Source organism: Sminthopsis crassicaudata, chromosome 1 (genome assembly GCF_048593235.1).
Source record: "Sminthopsis crassicaudata isolate SCR6 chromosome 1, ASM4859323v1, whole genome shotgun sequence".
In the NCBI taxonomy this organism is placed as follows: domain Eukaryota; kingdom Metazoa; phylum Chordata; class Mammalia; order Dasyuromorphia; family Dasyuridae; genus Sminthopsis; species Sminthopsis crassicaudata.
In genome coordinates, this window is record NC_133617.1 from 354,894,272 (window position 1) to 354,916,948 (window position 22,677).

At 40.6% G+C, this 22,677-nt stretch overlaps 1 protein-coding gene across 1 annotated transcript in view; it reads right to left on the reverse strand.

Annotated features, from left to right (window-relative positions):
• The window catches only part of CELF4 (CUGBP Elav-like family member 4), a 553,093-nt gene extending 539,082 nt beyond the window's left edge, over positions 1 to 14,011 (reverse strand). The window contains 2 exon segments of the mRNA XM_074279239.1: positions 13,273 to 13,302; positions 13,305 to 14,011. Of these exon segments, the coding sequence (XP_074135340.1) occupies positions 13,273 to 13,302; positions 13,305 to 13,554 (280 nt within the window). The 5' untranslated portion in view covers positions 13,555 to 14,011.
• Positions 14,012 to 22,677: the final 8,666 nt, after the last annotated feature.

Below are 22,677 nucleotides of genomic sequence, written 5' to 3' on the forward strand. Positions count from 1 at the left end.
GTGGATATCACATCCCATGAAAGTCCTTGGATGTCATAAATGTATTCCATACCTTTAATAGGACTGGAGACTCCCCAAAGGAAGCGATCTGTTTTTTTCCTATCTTTCAGATCAGGACTCAGCTACTCTTTGCTTTGGAGAAATCTGCTCCATGCATGGTAGATGGAGTCTATAAGATGAAATTCATTTCCCTAGAGGGCCACAGAGACTGGAAATATCCTCAATGAAGCTCTAAGCTAGGAAGAGAAGGGGTCAGAAAAGCTGGGGAGAAATCCCCAGAGAAAAGGTTCCTATCTTTTGGGGAGTTTAGGGAGCTAGGTCCCTTTCCAAAGCTCTAGGGATAGTTTTAGAGAGAGAACGACCTTTTCCTTTAAGGATCTTGTCAAAGTCAGTATGCAAGACTAAAGGAGGTTTCAGACCTAACATGGAGGGGGGGTCTAATCAGCTTGATTTTGTGGGGATTATAGAGTGAGAATATCAAACTCCCAGGCTATATGAGTTATGAGGATCTGCAAGATGGGCCACTTCCCTTTCTTCCTAAGCCTCAGTCTTTATATCAAGAACCTAACATTTTAACCTAGAAAAACGACATTCTGAGGCAAAGGGCATCTCTATTGTCCAGCACTTTCTTAAACAGATAATAACTGGTAGGTGTATAGAATGTGAGAGCTAGAAGGGACTTTGGGGGTCACCTCACATATAGAAGGGAGGAAGTCGAGGTCCCCATAGTTGAGGGGACAGCCACTATCTCATAGCCAGTTCATGAGAGTCAGGTCTAGTATCTTAGGTATCCTAATTTATAGCCCAGGGCTTTTCATATCACATCACTGTTTCTTCTTATTTAAAAATACAATAAATAAAACACATAAATAACACGATTGTTCTATTGCTCTAGCCCACAGACTGAAACAGAACAAGAAGCAACAGCAGTGCTATTGGTACCCAGCTACTATATATGGGCAATAAATGGTGCTGATTGATTGATCAACCAATCAGTTGAGGATGCACAAGCCAAAGGGCATACGTGTATGTATACATATGTGTTTATCTTTGCTGCCTGTCATGGGCTGCTTTCCAAATAAAGAAAACCAGACTCAGTCTGGTCTGTCTCTGAGGGGCTCTCAGCAAGGAGAAGGGCTTCGGCATGATAGGCTTCTGCTGGAGCCACAGAATAGTGGGGAAGCAGGAGGAGGAAGGATGGGGAAAATAATCATTTTATTCTGGCCTAGAGAATAGTTGTGGAGGACTGACTTCCTTGCATTAGCCATCAGAGGGCGCCTCCTTGAGGAGAGAGAGAGAACACACAGCTAGGGGGTCTCACACACACTCGCCAAGGGCTCTCTATAAACCTTTCCGGTGGGTCACAGCGGCAAGGCCTGTGCAGTCTCTGGGGAGGGCCCCCTCCATTCGGAGCTTATTAGCCCTTTGCCTCCCTTGGTACCCATTGTTCTCAAGCTGCTCTTGGGCTTTCTTGTCTGAGAAGAAAACAGAACAAATTCATTTACACTGAGGTTTTAGGAATTGATTGTGTTCCAGGGGAAATTGCAATTTAATAGTGGAATCAGGAAAGAATTACGTTAACCCAAGGGGATGAAGTTGTAATGGTGGAATATCAGGGCTTGTGAGAGATATTTTGGTGTGTCTTCAAAATCAGCAATTATCCCAGTTTCAGTGTTTCACAGATGAGGTAACTGAGTTTCACTATGGTGATATAGTTAGTGGAACTGCAATACAAATTCATATCCCCTGATTGGAAAAAAAAAGTCCCCACAATGTTCTTTTATACTGTGATGCCTCTAAAGATACTAGAGACCTTGGGGTACAGAGGGGAAGGTGTTACCTGGAATGGCAACTTGGAAAGAGAATAGGAAAGATTAAGGATAGGACCCAAAAGAAACTACCCATGCTGGAAAACAATGTGCTCTGGCAAGACTTGGGGAGGAGGGGCTTTGTTCTATAGGTTTTTGGAGGGGTCAGGTGGAGGAGCAAAGTAAAATATAAGTGGTCTAAGCAAGTCCTTATACTTTAACCTGGCCAGATCTGGCTAGGTGTTATAGAGTTTGCCTTCTTTCAATTACTCCAGAGTAAATCAAGGACTCCTTGGCAAGCTCAAAGGAGAAAAATGTAAATAAAATCATTAATAAGCCTAAAGGTCATATATACATATCAGCTATGAAAGAAAATAGTCTTTTAAAAGGACCTCGACTTTGAGAAGGAAAAGATTTCTTACAACGTGGTGTGACCATGGTTCTAGCGTGCAGATTGTCTTTGATGACACATATGCACACACAATGCCCTCTTTTCTGTCTCTATCTCTTGTTCTTTCTATTAATGACCAAAAATTGACTGAAATGTTTTTTTTTCTCCTTAATCTATATGACTTCCTCCCATCCTTTTTAGCAGTCTTGCCTCTGAAGTCACTCTAATCTTGCTACCTTGATGAATGTCTCCTAGTAGAAAGATGATTATAAGAGCACATGCTTACTGGGCTTTGAATGAAGGTACCTTCTTCCTTATTCTGCTCCTTTTTTCTTCTTTCCAGCAGGAAGCACCTTCCTTCCCCCACCCTCCCCTCACTGCCACCATTTTATCATATCTTGCTTAAGGTACTTTTCCTGGTTTTATCCTACGTTGTCAATAAGTTTGAAATAGCCTAGAAACAAAAGCCACAAGCCTTTTCTCCCCCTTCTCACTCCCAGACATGGAGCAAGATAACCAGAGGTGAGGCCTTGAATAAATGGATTAACATATGAACATGGAGGAAAATCATCTGATTTCTCTACCTTTAATTACCAAAAATGAATTCCAGATAAAAAAAAAAGTTCTAAGATAGGATCATGGAAGTGACCTGAAAAACTCCAGCCCATCCAGATAGACCATCCTGTTATTTGAGGGGATTCCTAAAAGTTTCAAGCTTTGGGTTCTAGATTAACCCAAATAAGGCAAATTGATTTATTATGCCATGCACAAGTCTGAGGATGGGTGTTTATGTATTTCCTCCAAGGTACCTGAAACTTTGGGATGCAGAATGACATCTTGGAGAGGCTCCTCTTCAGCACCTGTCAATCCTCCATTGTAAAGGTTTTCTTTGCATCCAGTTAAATTAATTATATCTTCCCATCCCTCTCCCCTCCTCCATTCCCCAGAACCTGTTCTCACTTTGACAAAATTAAAACACTGGGGACAGTGAGAAAGTGTTAGGTGTGAGGGTGTTTTTTGTCTCTTTTAGGTGATATAGCGCTATGCAAAGTATCGATTTTACAGAAAGATATGGTTTGATGGCAGCCAAGTAAATCCATTGCTTTTTTTTGGACAGAGTGGAATAAGCTTGTTTTAGGCAACTGGAGAAAGAGTACAGTGTAGGGTGTCATTAATAGTGAGCTAGTGACAGTAGCTATTTAACTGCAACCTTCTAAAGGAGTTCAAATCCATATAACCCACTGGGAGCTGGGTTCCCTCTCTCACTAGACAAGGACTGAGCAAATATTTCCAACATTTTTGCCTTTGAGTATATTATTAGAATCAGTCAATATGATAAATATTACATGGAGATAATTTCCTGCTGTTGCTGCCTACTCTTTCAAACCTTAACCAATCGCAGTGATATGTTACAGTCCCTGGTTATATTGGTCAACCAAAGTATTGATATTATTAATAATGGATTTCACTATATTGACCTTTATTCAGACAACTGAATCATCCCAGGGTAGTTGTCACATTCCTTTAAAAAGTATAGCTAAACCCATTACTGGAAGGGTATGTGCACTTTTAGGTGTGTTTTCTCTACTCACCTTTAAGCTTCCAGGGAGAAGGTAACCTTCATGAGAGATATAGTGCTTTTAGAACTGATCAAATAGTCAATTAAATCATTATGGAGGTGGTGGTGGTAGCAAAATCAGAGCATTCCTGAACATACATTGTTTATTGTTTTATCTTTTGACAATTTTCTTCCCCCAGAATCCCCAGAGGAGTCTCATCTCAAGAAGGATATTATTAGGTCAATGCCATTTTTGCTATTTACCTGCCTGCCAACATCAGCCAAAAGAAGATGCCCAAGTTAGAAGCACATTGTCAAAAAGGCAGGACCTGTTACAAATCTGATTTTTTTTTCTTAGTCTCTCCATCTGTATAATGGGAGCAGTCTACCTGGCTATCCCTTCACTGGAACAGGTTGGAGAATGGACTCTCTTATTTCCCTTTGCTCTCAAGTCTCCAGTCATCTGAATGCTAAGGCATTGATGGTATGTTTCCAAGGAGGAATGCTCATTATGTAATGGGAATTGGTCCTATGGGTATTAAAAAAGGAATAGAGCCATGTTGGCTATATCAGAAAACACATGTATGTGTGTGTATGCCTCCTTCCTTGTTATTATTTACATGCTCTCATGCTTGCGTGCATGAACACTTATGTCTGAGATGGCCCCATGTCGCTGCCTCTATCAACTCATTTTGCACTGATTCATTTCTGTTCAGATTGAGAAACTCGCTCACCCAGAGGCACACCTCTAGCTCTCCCCGGCAAAGAAAGGCTGGGCTAGCTGGAAAAATCTTTTGGATGCTCAGACATAGCATATGAATAAACCAGACATGGATTAATTAGGTGTGACTGCATCATTAAATTAGAATAATGAACAAACAGCCACGTATGGCATTCAAATCTGCCTAGAACGACTCAGAGGGTCGCTTTCAAGTAAGTCACCTGTCAGTTTGTAGGTTTTTGGGCCCCCTCCTCCTTTCCCGGGAGAGTGAGGTTTCTGTGGTATCACTGCGCTGGATGCTTAGGCATCCTACCTCAACTGGCGCCCGCATCCTCACAGTCACCCATACTCCACAACTGAAACAAAACAATGACTTGGTTTCATTTAGCGTCACCCAAATTCACTCAGGCTGCAAGCATTTTCTGGAGTGAAATACGACATCAGTGCAGGTGTTCACAAGGTGAAAGTAAGGGAGGAAGAAGTTAAGAGGTGTGAGTAAAGGATACAATCTCTATTGATCTTGTAATATTTATGTGCACACACAAGCACACACATATATGCATGCCCACACACACCTTTTGCAATTTTCACAGACTGTCTGCATCATGTCCAGATTCCTCATTGCAGCCAGAAACTCAGCCATGGCTAAAGCCCCAATTGTGCATTTTAAGAAATAACTGCAAAGCCTCTTTCCTTTTTCAAAATGCCCCAACAAACCACCTCCCAACATGCACATATTCTGTTCCATCTTTCTCCCAGAAGAAACTGATATCCCCAAACAAGGCCCTATCCTAACCAACAGTGTCTGTGCAGCAAGGACTGTCTGTCTTTAACAAAGAAGATGAAATAAACAGATAAGAGAGAGGAAAATGGGAAGCTCTCTCGCCTCATTGGCCGAGCTGTTGGATAGTCCTAATGCATCTGAGAGCTTTGTACTAAGAATCTGTTAAGTATCTAAAAACCTTTGATCTGTAGCCAGTTTTAACAAAGGTGATAATTAATTAAAGGAGAGTGTATTGCAATAAAGTAACATCGTGGTCAGTTTATACTCTGTCCAGAGCTGGGCCTCGGAAGTCACTGTCAATTAAAGTCCTGTTGGAGACCAGTTCATTATCAATTTTTTCCCCTGAGCTTTGATCAATATTTTTGGCTGCTCTTTCCTCACAAAGTGAGCATGATGTCTATATCTATAAGGGTGCCCATTCATTTACATCATACAGATGGCCACATATGATTTGGTTCCTGAACTACTAAGAACTGGTTTAATCTTCAGTCAGCTGGGATTGGAGGAGAGAAGCACATAATGATTGAGGAAAAAAGAAAGTGGAACAAATTTCAAGAAAAATAACAATGAAAACTCTAATAATATCCAACCCCTTCTCTTGGCCCTTCCCCAAACTCTCCTCAAGTACATCTATGAAGTTTGTCCTAGCCATAAGAGACTACTCACAGTCCGTTTTTCTTTTCCCCTCTTGGGGGTAGGGATCATGGCATGTGGTCTGCATTAACCTCAGGCATTTAGAAAATTCTAGGTTGTCCAGTGGATGAAGTTGTAGGAAGCCCTTGTAGCTAGTCATTCCTAACTTGACAGAAACCAAATTACTCAACTTAGGAGATCTCCCAATGCTGAATTCATCCACACTTTCATTCCTTTTTTTGCTTCTTGCCTGCCAGTGGTCTTCAATGTCTTCAATACCAGACTTAATATCAATTCTCAATCTTCATATTCATATTTGGGGCTTCATTTGTGTATTTAAATTTGGGAGAGTCTCCCAAAGGAGGAAGTTGGTGGGACCGTTTATTTTTGCCCCTCAACTCTCATCCCCACATCCAATTGGAACAAGATCCTATAAGCTGGCCTCAGGGTGTGTGTGTGTGTGTGTGTGTGTGTGTGTGTGTGTGTGTGTGTGTGTTAGGAATCCCAGAGAAGAGACATTTTAAGAAGCCTTGTGCAAAGAGGGTTTACCTCCAATGCCGCAGAGATGCTGACTGGCAGGCTGCTGGGTTCCTGCCACACCCTGACTGGGTTTGGAGAAAAACACTGATTACTTCTAGGAGAGTCGTCTTGATTGAATTAGGAAAGTCCTTGGTTTGTGGAAAGCGTTAATTTTCAGAAGATAAAGAAGGCATTGGGGTATTTACAGGGGTGTAGTCAACAGAGGGGTATAGGATGCAGAAGGGGCAGGATTGTCTCTGCAGAGAGACTCCTCTGCGGCTGCTCAGTCCAGAAGGTCACTTCTAAAACGCAATCAATGGAGTTGAGGGGTAATAAAGAGAATAAAGATCTGGAGAAAGGTCACAAGGAATGGGAGATGCAAATGGATAACCTCAGAAAGCCTTCCCCCCATTCAGGATAGGAGGGAGTAAGTAGAGAAACCCCCAAACCTTGGGTCAATACTCACGGACCCAAGGGATGAGTTGGTGCATTGTTGTAAGTTACATCTCTAGTAGCATTTTTCTCCAGACTTTCCTAATCACCTACTCTTCTCCCCATCTTGTGCCTTATCTTCCCTCAAAAAATATACTATGACTTTTAAGAGGAAATTTCATTTGATACTTTGACATCTTAACTTACCATACAAATCACTCAAAGATCTACACACACACAACACACACACAAATCATACACACATTATCCCTAACTTTAGCAACTCCTCACTACTTCCCCTCTTACTAGGCTCTCAAACACCTTTCTCTCTCCTCTCTTCATCTCAAATAATTTACTCTTCAAACTAAACATAGGTGCTACTCTAGTTTCACTTTCTTTATCCCAATGGATGTTCTCAATTTTCAGTGCCCAGTTGGTGTTTTGGTAATTTAACTTTCATTGCCCCATTTTCATTCACCCTGTATCCTAGTTCTTCCACTCAACATTATCTTTCTCATAATCCTGCTTTATTACTACATCTTAGGGAACTGTATGACTAGTCCCTCACAGAGACCAAGGGTTACAATGATTTCTTAAAGATTATCCTGTCTTAAATGAGACTGCTATTTTTTATGAATCAGGGAGTTGGCATTTCAGATGTCTATCTGAATACCCAGGAACTGAATACCCAGGAATCTCTCTTTTCTCTTTTCTGTCTATCTGTATATCTCTCTTACAACCCCCCCATATACATACATACATACATATATATATATATATATATATATATATATATATATATATATATATATATATATATATATATAAAACCAATCACTTATAACACATCAAAGGGAGAGAGATATGGAGGGAAAATGAAACACACCAAAAAAAAAAAAACATTTGAGATGATTAACCATCCTGGAATTACATTCTTCTACAAATCCTTAACAATTAAAGAACCCACACAGGAAGGACAATATCTTCAGATTCATGGTGTTTTCTGATATTTGTCATAAAGAAATGGATATGCTGAAGAAGACACCTTTTAGTGATGAGTTATGAACATCTGAATAATTTGAGAAGGTGATGAAGATAATGAAAGAACCTTAAAGATATCTCTTTAATCCAATCTAGAATCCATTTTCAGATTATGGAGGACATAGTAAAAATCTTGTGGCAGAGTTTCTACGTAATCCAGTTCAGAACTAGTTGATGGATGTGCCCAAGTCACATGTATAAATGCCAAAGCACATACATACATGTATGCACATGTTCTCATCTTTGTGGACACTAGCTCTGAAAAATGTATGTAGAAAAGAGAAGCAAACACATAGGAAATCAACCTCTTTCCCCACTTTAATATTGAAGGGAATATCTATTAGCATTTATAATTTAGCTCTCTGATTTGAGAACATTTTATTGTTAAAATTGCAATTTTATGTTTTCACTGAAAGTTACTTTGTCATTTTTGTGTGCTTGTTTTCTTGTCTGGATGCCTTATTCTTCCTACATGTTTCTTGCAAAGTTAAGTCAGTTATTTCAATGAAATGGGTGTGTTTTTATGCAGATATTTCACAGGACTATTTTCCTTGCTACTACTGGTTTTTCATTTCCAAAGAGATTTTTTAAAACATCCATTCAAATTGGTCATGGGTTTATGTCCAGGCTCTGCTGTCATTTTACATTCTGGAATGCTGGAATTTGATGGGGATCAAGCTTGAGCTTTAATTCATGAATCCACAAGGGTAAAAAAAAAAACCAAGTCTTCTGAGTTAGACTAGAATGAATGGAAGCCTTATGTTCTGGTAGATCACACCTCTTGAATGCAGAAATGATATTATGAAGAAGCACAGAACCCACAGAAATTTAAATTTAACCATATTTCCTCTTCCTCCTTTTAGAGAATTTTTTGGGCTTTCCTCAATTTACTTTTAATTGAGATGCATTCTGTTTACCATATAAAGGCTTAAGTTGGGAAGAAGAAGTGGTGAGTATATTTAAAAACTGAATAAACTGTGAGGTAATTTCCAAAGAATGGTTCCACCCCAACTTCTTTTTATATGAAATGTGAAATTCTCAGAGGATTGCATATTTTATAGATTAGTGGTTCCTGCTGATGAATATCCAAAGGCCACCGTGCAGTGCCTTCTCTTTCTTACAGCTGGAAAAATCTCCATGCAGGGTGGATACCCAGGCACAGATCTGTTCTGACTGGATAACTAGAAGTACTGTTAGGTGGACCTGGCTGTTTAGATTAAAATGCATTACAGGCCCTGTGAACAAGCACGCATCAGTAGTAAAGGCTGTTTAAACCTTCGGGGACAGCCCTATATTTAGATTACATTAATTCATAAATATTATACTAAATACCACTTAAATTGGACTTAAATGACTTCAAAGATAATGCATTATAATATGGCTGTCCAGAGAGCACTAGTCTTTATGTCTCCCAGTAACTCAGTCTTCTCAAGCTCCTACCCTGCTAGACAAGACCAAAGTTATGAATGGATTGCTAAATTGTTCTTGTGTGATTTGATAACTCTGCATATGTGTGTGCCATGTGTGTTTTTATATGGTCCCCACTTCTGTTCTTTGCATTCAGACCCCAGGAAAGAAAACAATGAAGATGAAATAAATAAAAGACAAAAATGAGAAACAGGAGAAGGAAGAGAAGAAAGAAATCTCTTCATACAAAAAGAAGTATCTTTAAACTGGCTTTATCTCACTCATAATGCAAACATAGGTGATTTAGGTCCTTTTTAATCAATAGTACAAATCTTTCCTCTTAGGTGACCAGAAAAAAATAATCTTTCCCAAAGTGTTTCTGATGGGGTAGGAGACGGGAAGGAATGGAATGAAGAAGGAGGAATCTTTAGCATTCTGAGAGTTTTCACTATCTGGATGTTTTGCTATTTTCTGCCCACTCGGATCCCCTTCTTTTATTTTCAATTAGTGTCCCATTACTATAATGAGAATATATCTTTAAAAACTGTCTTGCCACAATACCATCAATGTCTCCCCCAGAAAAGTAGTTCTCCTCTCCTCTGACAGAACTGTATTTTTTTTCCTTTGGTACCTTTGAATACTCCCTTTACAGTATCACAACCTCCCAATTTGACTTAAGCTAATTCTCTTTTAAGGCTTCGCTCCACCCGACATTCCATTAACTCTTGGGGTTACTTCTCTTACTCAGCTACATGAAATGGAAGGTAGTGGTTTAAGGTAACTTGATCAGGCAATGGATTTATTTATTGGCTTGTTAATTTGGTTATTTATTTATTATCAATTAGTTAATAGACACATTAGCTAGTAGCTTTTAAGGCCATCTCTTATCATATCTCTCAGTTCTATCCCAACCAGGTTCATCACAAGTTGGAAATTCAGGAAGGAGTGAGCAAGATGCACGAGCAATCTTTCATCCCTGATTTAACAAAAGGCACCATTTTCATATTTTGCCTCATGTTGTCGATTTAAAGATGGGGGGGGGATGTGAAAACTAGAAGCTCAACACAATCTTCATTCTTCAAAGTCCCATCATGCTTTTTGACTTAACGGTAATTAATCACCAATGGCAAGAGAGATTTTTTTTTTCCGGTAGCCAGAGGCTTATTTTTATCAGGATTAGCTAATAAATCAGGCAGCATCACAGAAGGAGGAGTTCAAACTCTTCTCGGACTGAATAAAACAGACCTCGGAAAGTGTATCATTTATTTAGCTCTCCCGAAGCTCCAAGTGCTGTCAGTGACATTCATAGCCGAGACTCGCTCTATAAAAAACGAGGGGAATGGGATATGCAGAAGTTTCATAGGGGAGAAAATGATGCCCGGATTTGGAGGGTAAGCTGCTGCAGTAAGGAGGGCCAAGTGAATACACCCTGGGCCACCAACTGGTTTACCTACTATTGTCAGTAGAGATAATTTGGGGGTCAAAACATTCATAAAATGGAATTTTGTCTATCCCAGACAGCTTGGCTAAGTCTATATAAACCCATACCATAGTATTATTTCCCTTTATGATGTTGATCATCTTATTTATGTGTACATGAGAGAAAAATATAAAATGACAAAAAGATTATCCAACATACATTGATTGTATCTATAACTTCATATCAAGAAATTTGAAGAGAAATCAAGGTAAATTGCAAAAGTTTGTGCAGATTAGAAATGAATAAATAAGTGGCCTTTTCTTGCTCCAAATCCAATAGAAAATCTGTCTCCTAGAATATATCCTTTTCCTCCAGTGGGTTCTAAATATTTTTGTGTGAAAACTTTGAAAGCTTCCATCACTGCACATGCTGTCTTTTTTGATGGAGAAAAAAACCTTTTTTTACTATGATTTAAAAAAAAAATGGAATAATAAAAATAACACACTAACATTGTTATGTTTCTAGGAAGCTTGATTAAAAAAAAGGAGAAAAAGCTACAAGGCTACAGTTAACCCCAGGAATCTGGAGTGGGTGGGGGAAGGAAGGAAACAAATAGTATTTAGGAGGCTATCTTTCCTCACTCCATCTTGCCAATCTTTCTTCTGAACAAATATTTTCTCCAAACTGAATAAGGGTGGTAATCTTTTCCCCCCACAATCCTTACAACCCCCTCACCCAAACTGGTATATTTCCATTCTTCTCTGTTTTTGTGCCACTCAACATGCCATTAACTTTAAGATTTACTACTCAGCAGGCAAGCTGGAATACGTTAAAGCCAATAAAACTGCTCTCTGGGACTCCAACTACAAGTTTAGCTGTAGAGGTCTGCTTGATATTGGGAATGGGGGTAGGGTAAGGAAGTACAGAGAGAAGATATTGATAAAAAACAAAAACAAAAACAAAAAAATCCTGTTTAGGAAAAACTGACATCCCCACCCCCCAGCACCCAATGTGCTACAGGATCAACCCTTTCAGTAGTCAGCATGTAGCAAGGGAGCAGGCGTCTCAGCTGGACTGTGTGTGTGTGTGTGTGTGTGTGTGTGTGTGTGTGTGTGTGTGTTTTCCTTTGAAATCACCAGCCCTGACACAGTAGTTTTGGAACCTCTCCATACTTATGTTTATTAAAAATTGGTTTTACATGTACATTATCTACAACTTACTCAGCCTGGTGCTACTTCCCTGCCTCAACAATCAATCTCTCTCTGAGAGCATTTAACTTGCCCACACCTCTCAGCCTCCTATTAATCCCAGCTGCACATCCTATACATTACTGTTAGGGAGCGAAGCGTTGGGCTAATTTCGTCACCCACTAGCCACCCACACACGGTCTACAACTGAGCACGTTTGGGGCTCTGTCTTAATGAGAATAAAAAGGAAAAAAAAACGGATGCTGCAGACAATTCCCATTGCCCTTTCCTATAAAAAGTTACTAGGTTTTATTTAATCCTCTTTCTTTCTCTTCCCTGATAGTAACAACAGCTAGAACTTACAGCTTCTTCAAAGGATAGGGGAAAATATACTATGAAGCTTCTTGAATGGTAGGCTTAGAATTGATCTGTGTCCATCCTTAAAAAATATATTATCACAATACATATTTTCCAAAACCCAGGTCTCCCTAGCAAGTGACTGGCACTGCTTTCTGGATCTCCCTTTCCCATCTCTGTTTCTCTGTCTCTGTCTGTCTCTGACTCAGTCTCTGACTCTGTCTCTGTTTTCTCTCTCTCTCTCTCTCTCTCTCTCTCTCTCTCTCTCTCTCTCTCTCTCTCTCTCTTCTTAATCCTTCCTTCCATGTATTGTCACTTATGCCTTCAAACATCCAACTCAACCCTTCTCCCCCCTCCCCCCAATTCACCTCCCTTTGCCAGGTCACTCAAGCATGAAGCTTAAATGTACAGGGGAGTTTACTGTTAAAATGATATAGAGAAAAAAATAGCCTAAAGGATTTAAAAACCCCACCCCCACCCCAAACCCCCATTTAGACGGCTGTACTGATATTACTATGGCCCCAAAAAGAGGAGGAAGAGAGAGAGAGAAAAAAAAAAAAAATCTTAGTATTTTCAGCACCACATCTGTGGACAGCACCCGATCTTGAATCCCCAGACCGCTCAACGCTGCTACTCTGTATATTCTACCTAACCATTTCCAATCACCATACCCTCAAGTGGCTCTGTACCCCAACCAAAATCAGACCCCGCTCTCATTTCTTTTTGCTCTCCCTCTCTTTTCCTGTCTTCCCAGGGGAATATCCTAGCCCCCCCATTCTTCTCTTTGCCATCTGTCTAATCTTTTCCCTTCCCCCTAAAACCAACCTCTCCCCCCACCAAACATCCCCCTAACACCCCCACACCCTTCCCGTTCCTCCTCCTCTTTTTTCCTCCCCCAGGATATCTTTTCCTCTTCTCTCTCTCTCTCTCTCTCTCTCTCTCTCTCTCTCTCTCTCTCTCTCTCTCTCTCTCTCTCTTTCCATAGCAAAGTTAAGAAGGAAATCGTCCACTAACCTTTGTGCATGCCAGTGAACCTGTCCTTCAGACCGTCAGTTCGTAGATCTTGCCAAACTCCTCGAAGAGGGGCTTGAGGTCTTTCTCGTCCAGGTTTCGGGGGATCTGCCCAATGAACAGCTTGATGGCATCATGGTCCTTCATGGGAATGGTAGACGGGTTCCCCGGGCTATGGTTTAATCCGTTCATGTGCCCGTTACTGCCCGGGCTGCCGTGACTGTTGTTACTGAGGCTCGTATTGTCAGCCTGTCCGTTTGCTAACGTAGCCATCTTTATATACATAGAGAAAATCTTCTTTCCTTTTATTCTTTCTCGCTCTCTCACTCTCTCACTCCCTCTCCCTCCCTCTCTCTCTCTCTCTCTCTCTCTCTCTCTCTCTCTCTCTCTCTCTCTCTCTCTCTCTCTCTCGCCCTCTCTCTAGCTTTCACACACGCACACACATACACACACACACTCTCCCTACACCTCTTCTCTCTCTCTTTCTCTCTCTCTCTCTCTCTTCTCTCTCTCTCTCTCTCTCTCTCTCTCTCTCTCTCTCTCTCTCTCTCTCTCTCTCTCTCTCTCTCTCCTCTCTTCTTTCTCTCTCTCCTCTCTCTCTCTCCTCTTTCCTCCCTCTCTCTCTTTTCTCTCTTCTCTCCCTAGGTCTGATCTGATTTTTTTTTTTACATTGAACAGACAGGATCTCTGTCCTTTCCGTTTAAACAGGCTGGACCAGTTCAAGTTCCCAGCCAGACTAGGGGGTGGGGGCGGCGTGTGTGTGTTGGGGGGAGGCGGGGGGAGACAGGCTTGGGAGGGGGGAGGAGAGGGGAGGGCTCAAGGGAGACTGAGACGGGTGGGGAGGGGAGGGTGTGGGGGCTGGCTTTCGTTGGCTGTTCACCCCCACCCCCCACCTCCCCCCGTCTGCCAGACCCGGAGAGACACGGTGGTACCTTCCAAGACAGCCCCAGGCTATAAATAGCGCCAGGCGCATGGCTCTTCGGGAGGCGCTGAGATTCGGGGGCCAAGTGAGCGAAGGGGAGCGAATGCATTTTAGGAACGGGGCTGGCTGCCTTTCGTATTTGTATTTTTTGTTTGTTTTTCAGTGATGGTGGTGGTGGTGGTGGTGGTGGTGGTGATGGTGGTGGTGGTGGACTGCGGTAATAGGTATAGGCGCAACAATTTTTTTGGGGGGTATAAAAACATTGATTATTATTATTATTTAATTTGAGTGCGCGTGTGTGCATGTGTGCGTGTATGTCTGTATCATGGGCCACCCCCGGCTGAGGTGCATTTTATGTGAGAGAGAGAGAGAGAGAGAGAGAGAGAGAGAGAATTAAGAGGAGAGAGAGAGGAGAAAAAAGAAGGAAAAGGAAGGGAAGGGATGGTGGGGCGGGGCGGCGGCAACGGTGGAGGTAGAATGGGCGGTTTTCTCCTTTCGTCCTGATTTATTTATTTATTTCTAATATAAAAAAGGCAGCTGGGTTGTAAGGGGATCAGGGGCTGATTAAACAGATCTATAGAGAAAGTGCTATCTATATATACATATATCGTTTCTAGATAAGAGCTCTCTCTCTCTCTCTCTCTCTCTCTCTCTCTCTCTCTCTCTCTCTCTCTCTCTCTCTCTCTCTCTCTCTCTCTCTCCTCCTTGCATCCCAAAGAGCAGCCACAAATCCCTCCCCCCCCTTTATCTCACGCCATCGGTGTAGATTCCAGAGGGAAAGGGAGAGGCACAGCTCCGTTGGGGGTGGTGATGTTGGGATGTGTGTGTGTGTGTGTGTGTGTGTGTACAGGATGGGAGACAGGTTTGAGGTTTCGAGTTCCCTCCCTCTTTCATCCTCAGGTCGGTTAGGGCTATATGTGTAAGTCTTCCACCCTGAGTACGATTCCCTTCCAGGGCGTAGATGTAGTACAGCAGAGGGGGTCAGAAGCACTTTAGGGCTGGGCTGGGCTCACTAGGCGGGGAGGAGAGGGGTGGTGGTGGGACAGACGGACGAATGGAGGCAATGGATGGATGGATGGGCTTCACTGGGCTCCTCTTGCCGTTTACATCGGGGGCGGGGGAAGGCGCGTCGCCCGGGGGTGGGAAAGGCGGGAGCTGGGGAAGGAGACTTTATCTGGGTCTCTTTTGCTTTCCTGGCTCGAATTGAAATTTTCTTTTTAAATCCTCTACCAAATAAATATATAAGTGAATGAATAAATTAACCTGGAAAGCGAGCCCTGCTGCTGCCGATTCCGGCGCGATGAGGCACAGAGCGACTGCTGCTCTGCTGGCGAGAGTCGTCAACCCCCGCCCCCCCCATCCCCCAGATGTGCGTTTGGCATCTAGAGGCAGGAGAAGAGGTGGGGGCTCCGCTGGAGGGGACAGCAAAGGAGTGTGGAGAGAGGAGTTTGTGTGTGTGTGTGTGTGTGTGTGTGTGTGTGTGTGTGTGTGTGTGCGCGCGCGCGCGCACGCTTGTAAAGGGGGATGATAAAAATTGGGGGCGTCCATCTCCCCCATGAGGGGACTGTGGATCAGCCAGGGGAGGGCGTGAGTTGCCAGAGCAAGAGTCCAAGTCTTTCCTTCTCTATGGGCAGATTATATTGCTGGTCTTGGAGCAGGAGCGGATTTAAATATAATTCCCCTCCCCCTATCCCGCAAGTATTTTTACCACTCTTCTCCCTATGAACCTTCCACATTTGTCACCCCACCCCACAAAATAAATAGAATTAAAAAGAAATCACCTACCCCTCAGCCCTCCAGCTGATGGAACGGGAGCTGTCCGTCGCTGGATTCTCGCTGCTTTCCCTCTTTTCTCTTCCCTTTGCTTCTTAGAAAAGGACTGTTGAATTTATTGTGTATTTTCAAAATTAAATAGCATCCTCTCACACATAAAATTCAGACGAACTCTCTTTAATAAACCCACACCGGAGCTCCTAAGGGTCACCTCAGTTCCTGCCTGCAACAGCTGAGGTTGGGAAGCTTTAAGTTAGTCTTGGAATCCCAGACTGGTCGGTTTTGCTGCCCCAATCCTGGCGGGGCAATGAGATACAAAGTAATGTAGTGAAAAATGCTGAGTTCTAATCATTCCATTTTCAAATTCTCAACATTTGTTTACCTAGTGTACAATCGGAGCTGAAAAACATAGCCCTTCATACAGTCTATACACATACATATACAATTATTCACCATAGCGTATACGATAGCATCATATTGTAATACAGTATATGCTAGAGATGAAAAAATAATACATCTAGAAAGGTTTTTTTTGTGACTCTGTGTGAACGCGAATGAGTGAGGGTATAATGTAGGTAGAGCAATAGGGGGTGTTTGTACATCACCTGTGTGTGTGTGTATTTGTGTAGACAGTGTGTGTACATTATGTATTTGTACAGTATGTATGTATTATTGTGTTTATACCGTGTCCAAGTCTGTAGATAGAGTGTATTTATAGAGTATGTCCATGTATGTATAGAGAGATACGTGTTTAGCAAATCCGCGTGTGTGCACGTATTCATACACATACCTATGCCTGCCTAGGTTCGTTAGGATAGGTCAGCAGAGGTTGACAAGTTTGCCTGGAATTTCTCCTCAAATAAAGTACTAAGGCAACCTAGCTCCCTCCGGAATCCCACACCCGAATGGAATATATTTTTTGCCATAACAACAGAGTTTAGAATCGTAATGCATTCTTCACGCCGCGTTCGCTCACTTGCTCTCTCTTGCCGCCCCCCTCCCCCTTTCCTCCGGCTCAGCGATGACAATGGAGGGAATCAGAAGAAGGTGAGGACGGAGGAAAGGGGAAGGGGGAGATCAAGTGTCTCCCCCACCCTCCATTCTCTTTCACCACCGTCCTATCCACCCTTAGACCCGTGTGAATTATTAACAGATTTTTAATAATTCATGTTATTATTAATAATAATAGCCAATACATAAATAACAGCCATGGGGGGGGGGGTGTTTGGTGAGGCCTTGGTATGGCTAATGAAAAAAAAAAAAAAGGAAATTCACTCTTTCAGAAGCTCAGCAAAAATTCCATTTATATAGAGTATCACTAGCTTCCTAACCCGTTTTTTTTTTTTTTTTTTTTTCGGCTAACTCCCTAGCGCTTTGACCCAAACCCCGCAAAGAAATCCTTTTTTCCTAGAAGAGAAAAGCCTCGTTGAGTTCACATTTCATCGTCCCCCTTTCCCCCCATCATATAGGGAAGCTGCATTTTGGATGCTAGAGATTGCTGACCCTCAGTAGGGACTACAATGCTTCCCTTCCTTAGCAAACTACAAAGGGTCCTCTCTGAAGAAGGGAAAAAAAGATCAAGCAGAAGCTCGGCCTCCCAGCGTGCACTGGCTGGCCCGCCCAGATAGAGGCAGCACCTGATACAAGAGCACAGGGCCACTTCTGTTCCCTTCAAAACTGAGTAACCCGGTGAAAGAGCCGCTCTGGTGAAAACATTGATCTGTTAAAAGCGCAGAACTTGATCCCTTAGCCTTATGTACTTTTCGGCAACAGCAAACTGTTGTGCCTATAATAAGGTAAGAAGATGTCCCAAATGAATGCCAATTAAAGGAATAGGACTGAAGAGAGAATCATTCTATTATTTGCCCAGTGTCCCTTTAAAGGATTCCTAGTATTCTAATGAAACTTGGACTTAGGAGAAAAAAAAAAAAAAAAAAACAACCTACTGTTCATCAAACAAAAATCAGACATAGATGCAATAAAGTATTAGCTCGTTTTCTCGTGTAAACAGAACTTAAAACATTTTTCTTCCAGTGAGATTTTATTTTTACAATAGAGAATGAATAATGGAAAGAAGCTTCGAATTGGATGCCTGCTTCTTTTGGGAGTCCAGGTGTTTGAGTAGTGCTAATTCTGCTTTAGTCTTGGTATGATGGTCCAGTTATTTTGGGTCTTATCAGTCAATGACAGGGTCAGTCATGTTTTTAACTTTCCCCCTATGTTTTCTAACTAAATAAGAGGACTTCAAAACATGTAGAATTAAAAGATCACAAATTTTGAGATACAAAAGTTCTCAGACATCAGCTAATCCAGCACATTCATAGAATCATAGATTTAGGTATGGAAGAAATGTCAAAAGTCAACAAGTCTCACCTCCTCATTTTGCTAATGAAAAAACAAGATCTACATAGGTGTTGCAAGGTAACAAATGGTAGACTAGAGATACCAAACTCAGGTTCTTAGCCTTCAAATCCAATATTCTTTTAAAAGATATTATCTCATTTGATCATCACATTATCCCATGAAGCATTTCAGTATCAGAATCTTAAAGTTGGAAGAGACCCCAGAACCCAATATCAATTATTTAATCAAATCTGGACAGAAATTTACAACATTCCTAGTAGTGAACTTTTAGCTTTGATTTTTTTAAATGGATAAAGTAAAAATAAGAATACTTGTAGTCTATCTTAAAAAGTTATTGTGAAGATTAAATGATATAATGAACATAAAGCCCTTTGGAAATCTTAAAGTGCTATGAACACATTATGCAGTGAGCCAAAGTGAGTAGAAGGTCAACAGGTGATTCAAGAAAATCTGAGTTTAAGGTCTCTTTGTTAAGAATTGGCTATGAAACTCTTAAGTAAGTCAGTTAATCTCTGATTATTCCTAAACAACTTTCTGCAATTTACAGATACTAATGCCTTACTGTGTTGATAGGGAGAATTTATTTGTTTCCTATCACTCAAGTCCTAATTAAAGTCACTGAAAAGATTTAAATTATTATTACTCTTTCTCTACATATCATCCCTTCAAATTTTTGAAGACAAAAATCTTGTCTCCTATCATTTCTTCCCCAAATTGAGCATCTTCAGTTCTTTTAAGATATCTTGAACCATCTCACATCAGCTTGATAGACTCTGGATTATTTCAGATTGTTAGTTTTTAAAAATAAAATGTGACTTCTAGAATCCAGAGTAATAAACCATATTAGGCAGGGTTGGTAGGGAAAGTAATATCATAATTTTGTGTCTGAAGGTACTAAGAGTGAATGAGAAGAACTCATTTAAATCAATTTACTTTAGGAAGTAGTGGAGTTAGGATTAGAACCCTGCCCACCTAGCCTTGACTCCAAGATCAAATCTTTTTTTTTTTTTTTTTCCTATTCCATTACTTTTTCATTTTGTCTCTACAGGTTTTTGACTGAGTGTACCCCCCCCAAGAAATCTGAACCTATTTTACTGCTCCCATTCATATCTGAGGTGGCTAGGTTGTGCAGAGGATAAAAAGCTGAAGACCTGAGTTCAAATGATTCTTCAGATATATATTATTAGCCTTAAGATTCTGGGCAAATCACTTAACTTCTTTTAGCCTTAGTTTCCTTATCTGTAAAATGAGGATGATAATAAAAGCACCAATCTCACTAGATTTTTGGTAGAGTCAAATGAGATAAGATGTGTAAAATTCTTTGCAAACTTTTAAGAATTATATAAATTTTAGCTCTTTTTCTTTTTTTAAAGACAGTAATCCAATAGTATTTTATTTTTCCAAATATATGCAAAGATAGTTTTTCACAATCACCTTTGCAAGACCTTGTGTTCTAACCCCACTTCAAGCCAGCAAACAATCAAATACAGATTAAACATATAGAATTCTTCTAAACACATTTCCATGTTTGTTATTCCAGCTATTATTCTTCAAAATTTACTCAGAATTTGAGGTTTACCTTATATTTTACACTTTTCATTAAGCCATTTCAGTTTGCACCAATTTTAAAGATGCCTCCTTTTTCTTACCTTCTCCATCTCAAATTGTCTGAACCAGTTTATTTTTGGTGTGTAGACTGCATACTTGAATTAATCACTAATTGTTTCCTGTGCATCTTGTCTTCTTTCTGAGGGTAAGGTTTTTGTCATTTTTCTTCCTTTCTTACAGCACCTAAAAGAGGACTGGAGATAGAATTAGTTTTCTCTCAGAAAAGAATGCTTTAATTCAATAGATAATTCTTGGCTAGTCCACAGATTTGGATGTGCTGGTAGACTTAATTTGTGTGGCTCATATTGGCCCTAACACCTTCTGTACTAACCCCCTCTACAGAAGGGGGACTACTTTACCTTAAATGTTTGCCCTATAGCTGTATAGTCTGTAGGAAACTACCTTTTTGTAGTAAGGAGAGGAGGGAGGAAAGAAAAAGGGAGTAGTGGCTTATACTTCTGGATACTTTTCAGAGTTCTGGCCAGCCCTCCTGGGGAATTTGCCAGATTGCTGAAGGGAATCCAGGACAGGGCTATATATGCAGGAGGTACCCAGGAAATGTTAACTGGCTGGTTGCCTCCATTGTTAAAATTCTCTCCCTCAAACTATTTTAAACTTATTGATTTGTGAATTTGATGTAGACCCCTAATAGAATATAACCACTTTGACAGTTTCCTCCCTCCCTCCATTTCCTCCCTTTCCTTCCTCCTTCCCTCATTCCTTCCCTTCCCTTTCCTTTTTCCTCTCCTCTCCTCTCCTCTCCTCTCCTCTCCTCTCCTCTCCTCTCCTCTCCTCTCCTCTCCTCTCCTCTCTTCTCCTCTCCTCTCCTTTCCTTTCCTTTTTCCTCTCCTTTCCTTTCCTTTCATTTCTTTTCCTTCCTTTCTTCTTCCTTTTCTTTCTGTTCTCTCTATCTCATCTCTTCAATGTCTAGCACAATATAGTGGATATTTAATATTGATTAAATGTTCTTTCATTCATGTAATCAACCAAATGGCTCGGGTCAGAGCAACAAACATTTATTAAGCACCTACTTTATGCCAGTCATTGTGCTATTCTCTGGGGACAGAAAACAAAGTAAAACAATCAAACAGTCAAAAAGAGAACTCATCCCAAGAACCCCACTGTTGAAAGGGAAAGACAGCATGCAAACAAATACTACAAAAAGATATGTAAATTAGAGATAATATCAGAGATAGGGCACTAAGATTAAGGAGGACTTGGAAAGGCTTTTTGTAGAAGGTTGGACTTTAGTTGGGTCTTGAAGGAAGATAGGGAAGCCAGGAGACAGAAAATAGTGGAGAAAACTCCAGGTATAGGAAATATTTAGAGAAAATGCTTGGGTTAGTTTTTGACAAATGAAATTAAAATGGTCAATGATCATGAAAAAATGTTCAACATCACTAATAATTAGAGAAATATAAATTACAATAACTCTGAGGCACCATCTCACGCCCCTCAGATTATTAATATGACAAAAAAGGAAAATGACAAATGCTAGAGAGAATGTCAAAAAAATGGGACACTAATGAAGTATTGGTGGAATTTTGAACTGGTCCAAACATTCTGGACTATCTCAAATTTTGGAACTATTTCAAAAAAGCTATAAAACTGTGCATAATCTTTGACATAGCACTACCACTATTAAGTCTATATCCCAAAGAGAAGAAAAAAAATGGGAAAGGATCCATAAGTACAATAACATAACAGCTCTTTTGTTGTGACAAAGAATTGAAAACAGAAAGAGTGTGCCCATCAATTGGGCATTTAGGAATGACTGAACAAGTTATGTTATATGATTATAATGGAATACTATTGGGTTGTAAGAAATGATGAAAGGGATAATTTCAGAGAAATGGGCAGACATAAGAAATGATACAAAGTGAGGTGAGCAAAACTAGGTGAACACTACACAATACCAGCAATACTGTAATAATAATCAACAATGAAATACTTATCAACTTTTGGTTTAATATAATGATCTAGGATAATTCCAATGAACTCAAGTTGAAAAATGTCTTTTGAGCAACTATAGGAAAACATTGTCACTGGGTGACAGTATCTGGAGGGGAATAAGAAGATTGGAAAAGAGGACTTTACCTTATAGGAGGCTATGTGGTGAGGGAGAGAAGATGTGATTTCTGATAACAGAGAAGATCATAATCTAGATGGTCATATGAGCCTTAAGCACAGAAAACTTCAATGACTCATTATTACTGCCTCTAGTATAAAATTCAAACTACTTGCTTTGATATTTTAGAGACTTCCACAATCTGGCTTTTGCTTACCTATCCAATAATTTTAAATCATTCCCCTCTGTTCCAGTCAAACTGGCCTACTGTTTTCCCCTACTTCACCTTCTCTTTCCATGTCTTTATATAAAATGTCTTTACATTTATATAGCTAACATTTATATAGTACTTTAATCATTGAAAAAAACACTTTGTCATCTCATTTGATTCTCACCACAACCTGGTGGAGGTTAGGTACTCTTATTAATGGTCTCTTGTTTCTGGAACGAATTAACTCCTTACTGTTGCTTTATAGAATAACTCAAATGACACTTCCTAAAGTCTTGATCCTACCAATTATTAGCACTGTTTCCCTTTTGCAATTACTTTGTATATAATTTCTTGTTTAAATAGCAAGCAGCTAGGTGGCACAGTGGATAAAATGCTGAATCTGGAGTCAGGAAGGTCTAAGTTTAGATTTTGCCTCAGATCATAGGTTTATGTCCCTAGGCA